We start from the raw sequence: 7958 nt of genomic DNA, 5'->3' as shown, positions 1-7958 counted from the left end.
GGGGGGGGGAAGGGGCGGGGGCTTGGCAAAGATGATGTTTCCTGGGTAAAAGGAGTAATCTCCTAGAGATGGGAGTGGCTTTGCCACCAACATTAGGCTAAGAGTCAATGCAAGCTTGTTGTTATCCCTGCTGATTTCAGGTCTGAATGGCTTTTCTGTTCTACTGTGGAGTGGCTAGATCCTGAGAAGAAACAGTCCCCATGACCATGTTATATTTTAAATACATTGTCTGTATAGTTTATTGCATGTCGATTTTATTTTCTAGGCAGACAGACAGATGAGGGATTCTGACCTGAGAGCCTGGTCCAGACTCATGCCAGTGAATACGAAGAATTTCAGATATTCCCCAGCCACCATCTTACTGAACTCATTACTGAAAAAGAGAGGGGGGGTGGGGGGGTGGAAAGAGTTTAACAGAGTAGAGCAAATGGAGAGACAAAAAAAGAGAGATGGGTAGAGATGGAGGGGAGTAGAGGAACGGAACACCTCTAGTGCACATAGGAACACAACAGAAGACACGAAGGTAGGGCTACAGAAAGTGTGATGGACGTGGACACACCCTACGATATCCTAATACTTTGACTGGCCATCGCAGGGATACAATCTGGAGTGTACTTTGCTCTCCTTCAGGAGCATTCTGTGTTATTCAGCATGTCTGAAAGCAACTCAGCTCAGTGTGAAGGCTGAGCCTGGGGTGTCCATGGAGCATCAATGTCTTTTAGATGAAGGTCATGGGACACACTCACTCAGGCTTCTGCTAAGGGCAGGCTGTCCTTGGGATTTGGGCTTTGGTGCAGCTGGCCCTTTGTGTGTGAGTGTCTTTTTTCTAACACTCTCCTTGTGCCATTCCCCAGAAACTTTTCTGCACCTAGGGCCACATTTTTGCCTGGGGTAGGCTGCTCTGTCTGTCTGACTGAAAGATTCCCTGGACGAACGGCCTTTTCTTATAATACCCACACGTACTTCTTCCCCAAGTGGCGGGCCACATCTGCCTTTTTAAACCCATCCAGGTTGTATAGCCTCTTGGCCAGGCGCTTGGCAGCCTCAAGGTCAGCTTTGTGCCCGTTGGACAGGGTGTCAGTGCTGCCCAGTGCCAGCTGCTCTGTGCTGTCCATCTCGGAGTCTGAGTCGGAGACCAGCTGACTCAGGGGATGGTCACTGCAAACAGAAACAAAGGCTTCCGGTAAGTCTTGCTACAAAACTTCTCCATTGCACCTTGTCATAGAAAGACATCTGGACTCCTGACCCCAAGCTCACCTCCTCTCTGAGATGAGAGCCAGCCACTTGGCTCTCTAGCATGCTATGGTTAGGAGTCCTGAAAGGTTTCAGTTCTAGACACAACTAGGCAATACTAGGGCATGGTACAGGCTGGAAGGGAGAGAAAGTGGGAGTAGATGACAAGACTGCTGCAATATTAACAGCAGCAGCAAGCTCCTGATGTTGGTCTTACTCTGTGCCCAAACTTGTGCAGTTGGGGGTCAGGCAGGCAAAGATGCAAACCACAGGGACCTATCCTGTAGTCTCTTTCACTGCAGTGGTATGCACATGAATATACACTGCTCTCCAGCTATGCCTGTGGCCAGAATGGTCTGCACACCCCCATCTCCACACACCTCACAAAACAGCAACCTTTAAGCAGGAAGGACATACAATTATGTACATACATTATGTCCACATGACCATACACCATTGCTCGTTGGAATAAGATCCTGTCCCTTCCAGCAGGAGAGCGGATGAGGACATGAGATGATACTAGGCTAGATCAGTCAGGGGAAATCAATCATCTCTGTCAGCGCTGCACTGTCTTTCCTGCTTTGTACTGTGGCTGTACCAGGAAGTACTGGGATCCCTTCGTCCTTGGATGGCCTAAGGGGAGTGAGGAACAATCCCAAAATACTGTGCACTCTCTGCCTGTGGGGATAGACTACCAAGCTCAGCAGAGGTGTGCCAGGGACATCAGTCCTCACCCCACATGCCCTCCTGCCAGGGCTGGGTCCAATCTCCAGCTCAGTGTAACAGGACCATGGACTGATGGCAGGATGGGCAATTCCCCTGAGCCCCAGCTAGAGAAACCACAGCAGTGTGTGCTTCCCAGTCCCTATAAGACTTCTGTTCCTTCTGCTGGGAGATGTTGACAGTGGGCAGCTCCTCCTTCCCCTCTCAGATGCAGGCCCTGCAAGCCACCGTCCAGCCCTTAATCATATTCCTCATTACTGCCTTGACACTGTCTGTACTGTTTCAGCTCTGATATTCTTTATGGCATCTGGAAATGCTGTACCCAGGCACAGGGCTGAAATCAGCTGCTGGTGACCCACAGCTGTGGGCTACTGTGTGTTCTCAAGTGTGTTTGGAAGGGAGCCACCACTTCCTTGTACTGACAGGAGCTGCTCCTTATTCCACATCCTCACCCTGCACTCATAGCCAACAAAGCATTGGCCATCCTTCTGAGCCCACAGAAGGGAAGTCCAAGTTGAGTCACAGGCTGACTGCAGGCTTTCAAACTACCAATATGCCACAGACACCATTTTAAATGCCTCAACCTTTTCTGTTGGGCAGAACAGACTCCTCACACTTCCTATTGAAATGGCAGCTTATAATCAAGACAAATATTATAATTTCCTTACTCAGCACTGTCCATTCATTGATCTCAAAGCACTTTCCACAGTGCTTATATCGCTATTTAACTGATGGCAAAACTGAAGCACAAAGAGGGAAGCACAGGGGATAGGGCCTGCATCCCCTGGCCCTCTGCTGAATTCAGTGTGCTCCATTTCCTACAATATTCTTTCAACAGCTTCACACCTTAAAGCCTCAGACCAGGGGGGACAAACTCAGACCAGAGTGACACAGGCCTAGTCCATGGGCTGGATCAGGCCCACAGATCCCCTACCCACATACCTGATCCAGGGCACATGGCAACACCCGAGGCTGGTCCAGGATGGAGGCCAGAATGGGTGCTGCAGGTGGCACAGCCCCAACTCAGCCCCAGCAAGCACCACAGGTGGTACACAACTCAGGCACTGAGCACAGGGCTGATCCAGTGCAACATGTGAATCAATGGGCAGCACCAGGGGCCAGATCATGTGGCTCTGCATGCTGTGTCTGATACTCCTGCTGTAGACCTATGGGGCCAATCTTTTTGACAGGCATTTCACAAATTCAGCACTGTGCCTTCCCAAGTGCCACTCTGATCCCCTTTTCCTGCCTGCTCTGCTATCTGTCTTCTCTCCAATCTGCTGCATGTCACATACACAAGCTGTTCATGCCACTTGAGGCACATGTGGCAGGTTGGCCACCCCTGCCTTAGACTGACATGCAAAAGCACCAGTCTAGATTTAGCCTCCAGATCTGACTGAGCTGCAGGAACAGAAGTTACCCCTCCTTTTCCTCCCAACAAAATGTATCTGGAGCTTAATCAGCAATGAACATCAAGCAACAGTGACCTCGTCCAGTTCTTCCAGCAGCCCTCACAGTGCCCCAGTCTGGTTTATTTTTGAGTCTCTAATTGATGTTTAAGAGGCCTGCTCTCCTGAGCCAGTTACAGAATCAAATCTCCTTGAGAATCTACTTCTTCCACTGAAGAGGAAGGCTCCAGCCTTCTCAGCACTCAGGTACTGCATGCTGCATGTGGTTGTGGAACCCCAGAGGTCAGCTATGGAACACCTGGGAGGGATCGAGTGATGGGGATGTACAAAATCTCTGGAGTGGTGCATGCAGGAGGACCTACAGACTGTCTTTACCACTTTGGAAACTCCTGGGTGGCATTTTCCCCATGCCTCCAAACACCCCACATTGATTTTGAACACTGTATCTTTGATTTTTGAGTTAATAGGCTAAATTCAGCTCTGCTGAAAGCAGGTAAGGAGCACTTGACTTGCCTAGGATCTAAATGGTATTCATTGCAGTGCACTCCATTTAGGCATGGAGCCTTAAAAAGGCCCCACGCTTACCTGGAGTGTGCACTTCATCTCCAATATAACCAATTAATGTTCCTTAAGTAGGCAACTCTGTCAGTGTTGGGCTATTAGCAGTCCTGAAACCAGTTCCTTTCATTTCCAAGATTTCTAATAAAAACCCTGAACTTATTGGAAGCCTTGAACATGAGGAGAGTGGATCAGTTTTTGGGGCTGCTAATGGTACAGCACTGCCTGCCCTGAGAACTTGAAGAGGGTTGTTTATAGCACTGGCAATGCTGTGATATTAGCAGACCCAAAACTGACTACCTCGCCTCATGTTCGAGGCTTCTAATAGCAGCCCTTTGACAGTTGTTTCCTCTTCACTATTTCTGGTGCAGTTAAGCAGAGTACAATTAGTTACAAAGTAGACAGTTACAGTTAGAGTTTCTATGCAGTTAACCAGAGTACAGCTCAATTACAAAGTAGACAGTGGAGCTGAAAAATGTATGCACTTAAGGGACCGGCAGATAGCTGGAGTTTGGTGTAATGTAAGCTCTAGGCAACAAATTGGGACTGGTGTTGTGTTACATGGGTTAGTGGATTATGCACCTACAAGTGGAGTGTACTGTACTTGTCTGTGATCAAAATAAGACAAAGAAAAAGTGTGGTAAAGAGCTTAGGGAGCAAGTCCAGGGACCTGAGAGCCCTGGGTTCCTGTTTCTGTCCTGCAACAGCCTTTCTGTATAAGCCTGACTATGTCACATAGGGTGATGAAAGAAGAGCAAGTGACCACCCACCAGCTTTCACGGCCTCTGTACACACAGGCACTGCTTTGGTTTCACAGCACCTTGTTAATGTGCCCTCACTCACTCTTCCCATTTGTAAAACTGGACTAGCAGCATCTCATCACATGCGGATGTTGTGATGATCAATTCATTAGAGACTAGGAGGTGCTAAGGTACTGTAACAGCACCTTAAGTAGCCATTTCTAATCTAAATTAGTCTGTTTCAGCCACAGGGGATGTCTTTCTTAGGCTCTGCTCCTGTCCCATTGTGAGGCAGGCTTCCAACTCTATCACTTGTGGGACTGCCCAGGGTGAACAGATTTTTGGACCAGGATACCTTCAGAACGCCACTTGAGCTGGACAAGGTTCTTTGGGTAAATGTGATATCTTTTATTAGACCTACTAAATAGTTGGAAGACTGTTCTTTGCAAGCTTTCAGGTACAAACACCCTTCTTCAGGTACAGGAAGAGTTTGCTGTTGCTTTGTGTGCTCTCCTGGGTGGAATGGAAGCCTTTAGCTGGAGCCTTTCCTGCATTCATCCCAGCCACACCCTGCAAAGGCAGATGCGTTTCAAATGCTTCCTACTATTCCAAAAATATATCAGCAGAACCCAAAAGCAAGCAGCTGGAAAACCATGTTTCAGCTTTTTCAGCACCAAAAGCTCTTTGTGTTCTCCTGATTCCCTTTCAGGTTGTATCCACCTGCTGCCTGCAAGATGCTCTGAAGTTACATACTGTTGGTTACCAAAATCTCCAGCACTAAACTCAGAGGCTACAACTTCTGCTAGGTTTCTCAAAATGACCTGGCTTCACAAGCTGTCTTCTTTCTATTTATAGCTGAAAATTCAATCTTGTGTGGATCTCTCTCTCTCTTTCAAAATTCCCATCTCCCTCCATGATCTGCCATCTGTCACTGACTGATAGTTGGGATTCTTTTTTTCCTTTTTTTGCATTGGCAGGCATGGATCAGATAGCTTGCTACTTAGTGCTATACACCATTGGCTATTACTCTACCCTCTACAGCATGCAACTCTGATGTCAGTCTTGAAATCAACAGAACATATCCATTTGATAGGACCTAATGTTTTCATGTACAAAATGAGCTCAATTGCATTGTTCATTCTTTTGAATAAACTGATTTTCTTCAAATATCAAAGCCACTATCATAACTTTAAATAGGGAGTCAGCTCTGATTTGACACAACAGAAAATGGAACAAGTGCACGTGTGTGCATGTGCAAGAGAGAGAGAGAGTGAGAGAGGACAAGAGAGAATCAAGGTGACACCTATTTCCTTGCTAATGATCTAACATTTAGAAGAGTCTTTAAAATGAACTTCTAAAGCAGCATTTCAGTTTGGCTTGAAGAACTATTGATAAAAGATTTTTGGTTAGACTTACTCGAATCAGACAACTGGCCTGCACTTAAAAATAAATCCTAAATTTAGTAGTGTATAAGCACCTGCCACATGCTGGAGGTGGGTCATCTCAACTCTGAGCAGTAGCTCCCTCAATATTTCAGTCTAGCACCCACAATGCATGCCCCAGGGTGGATCTGAAGCACCCACCTAACCCAGTCCTGCCACAGCCCCTCACCGCTTTGCTGGGGCACCACAGCCTTGACACATAGGTATCCCAGTCTGGGGGTCCATTCACAGTGCTGTTGTTGCATCTCATGCCTGACCTACAGCCACCTCTCACTGTTTCACATACAGGTCTGCTGCTCCCACAACACCTGTTGTAAAACGCCACCTCCTGTCCTTTCTGCAATCATTCCCACAAGCCCCAATTCATGTCATGTCACTTCCTATACTCACTACAACTTGTTGCCAGGGGAAATGGATTCTTTTCATACCACCTCCTACGCCTGCTGTCATGAGGATGCACTACGTTGTACTCTTCCAGGAGCAACAATCATCACCGGGAATGGATTCCAGTTGTGATGCTTCTTGGTCTCATTGTAATCAAAGACAAAAAACTCACATCCGGGATGAGCAAATCTGTCCTCAGTGCAGTTGCTTCCTACAGGGTCCTGGCCGATGCCATACAGGTGGCAAAGCAGCACACTTCAAAGTGCATGAACAAAGGGAAGCGGTCATTCTGTTATCCCCAGCTCAGAGCCCTACAGGTTTCTTTCTCCTCCTCCCTGCCCATTGTTTCATGCTCCCTCTTCTGCTCCCCAGTCACTTGCTTCCCCACTCCACACTCCGGCTGCCATTTCCCAACTGTCCCTCGAATTCTGCAGTACCAGACCCACCTAGTTGCTAGGCACCCCCCTCCCTTTCCTAGTTGCCATAGCATCCTGTCAAGGTGGATGTGAGCAGAAGAGAGCAGCTAGCTTCAGCCAGCCTCACTTAGCAATCAGCATGTTCTAATTAATTAAGATCACTGGTAACTATTGCTTCCCCTCCTCATGAGGATTTGATGCTGGTGTAAAAGGCATCTGATTCCATGTTTGCGTTATGGTTCCCATCAGGTGCATGAATTCATGTCATTCTTGGTTCACAACAGAACAATCTCTGCTCAAACTGGTTTGGGCCCTATCACTTCCTATCTGGGGTTTTCAAACCCTGTGACAGACGAAGTTGGGTCTTGGGTGGGCCTGAAGTACTCAACAATGTGTAGCCCACCTCCTGATCATGCTGGAGGCTTTGATGCTTCAGAGGAAGAAGGGAGAGGGAGGCTTCCAGATAAATGCAGAGCAAGAACGGTGCTCAGAGGCGGGGTCCCAGACAGCCCTGCGCTCTGGGTGCGGGGACTCCTTTCCAGCCCACAAAGAGCAGCTTGGAACTAGGGCATGGACTCTGCATGGACGCAGAGCTATCCACATCCTGGCACTGGGCTGATGGGGGTTAAGCCCCAGAGGTTGCAAACTCCATGTCTTTTTGTGCAGCCAACTAAGTTCTGGGTCAGTATTAAGGGCCTGACCCTGAGCAACTCTTGGCCTGGACAGAGCTTTCACACAGGTAAGAGAGAAAGGATGCTGCCCATTTAAATGGGCTGAAAGATGCTTCTCAGGTTTCTCCCTGGGAGGATGCATCAGCTCCAGGAGGATGGCTGGCAGCCAGGGAAGCCAAAGGGGATTCCCAGAGCCCCAGGTGGCAGTCAGATTATGAGAGGCACATCAAACTGTCCATAAACAATACACTCATAGCGGGTACTCCATGCGCATACAGATAGGTGGAAACCCACTGGGAGAAGGATATGCCATGCACCTGTAGGCTCACACTCAGTGCAGACACTGAATGGGGGAGGGGCAGCACACTTGCAGGCTCACACC

General features: G+C 48.2%; 1 protein-coding gene across 1 annotated transcript in view; it reads right to left on the bottom strand.

The window, feature by feature from the left end:
- PSD (pleckstrin and Sec7 domain containing) overlaps positions 1 to 7958 on the bottom strand; it is a 72654-nt gene that overhangs the window by 39043 nt on the left and 25653 nt on the right. Inside the window, exons 7-8 of the mRNA XM_006014796.2 lie at positions 964 to 1158; positions 293 to 373 (exon numbers count right to left, since the gene is read on the bottom strand). Of these exons, the coding sequence (XP_006014858.2) occupies positions 293 to 373; positions 964 to 1158 (276 nt within the window). The remainder of the gene's footprint in view (positions 1 to 292; positions 374 to 963; positions 1159 to 7958) is intronic.

This window comes from Alligator sinensis, unplaced genomic scaffold, assembly GCF_000455745.1.
Source record: "Alligator sinensis unplaced genomic scaffold, ASM45574v1 scaffold264_1, whole genome shotgun sequence".
NCBI lineage: Eukaryota > Metazoa > Chordata > Crocodylia > Alligatoridae > Alligator > Alligator sinensis.
The sequence above is the reverse complement of the archived record's forward strand: the minus strand, read 5'-3'. Positions and strand labels throughout refer to the sequence as shown.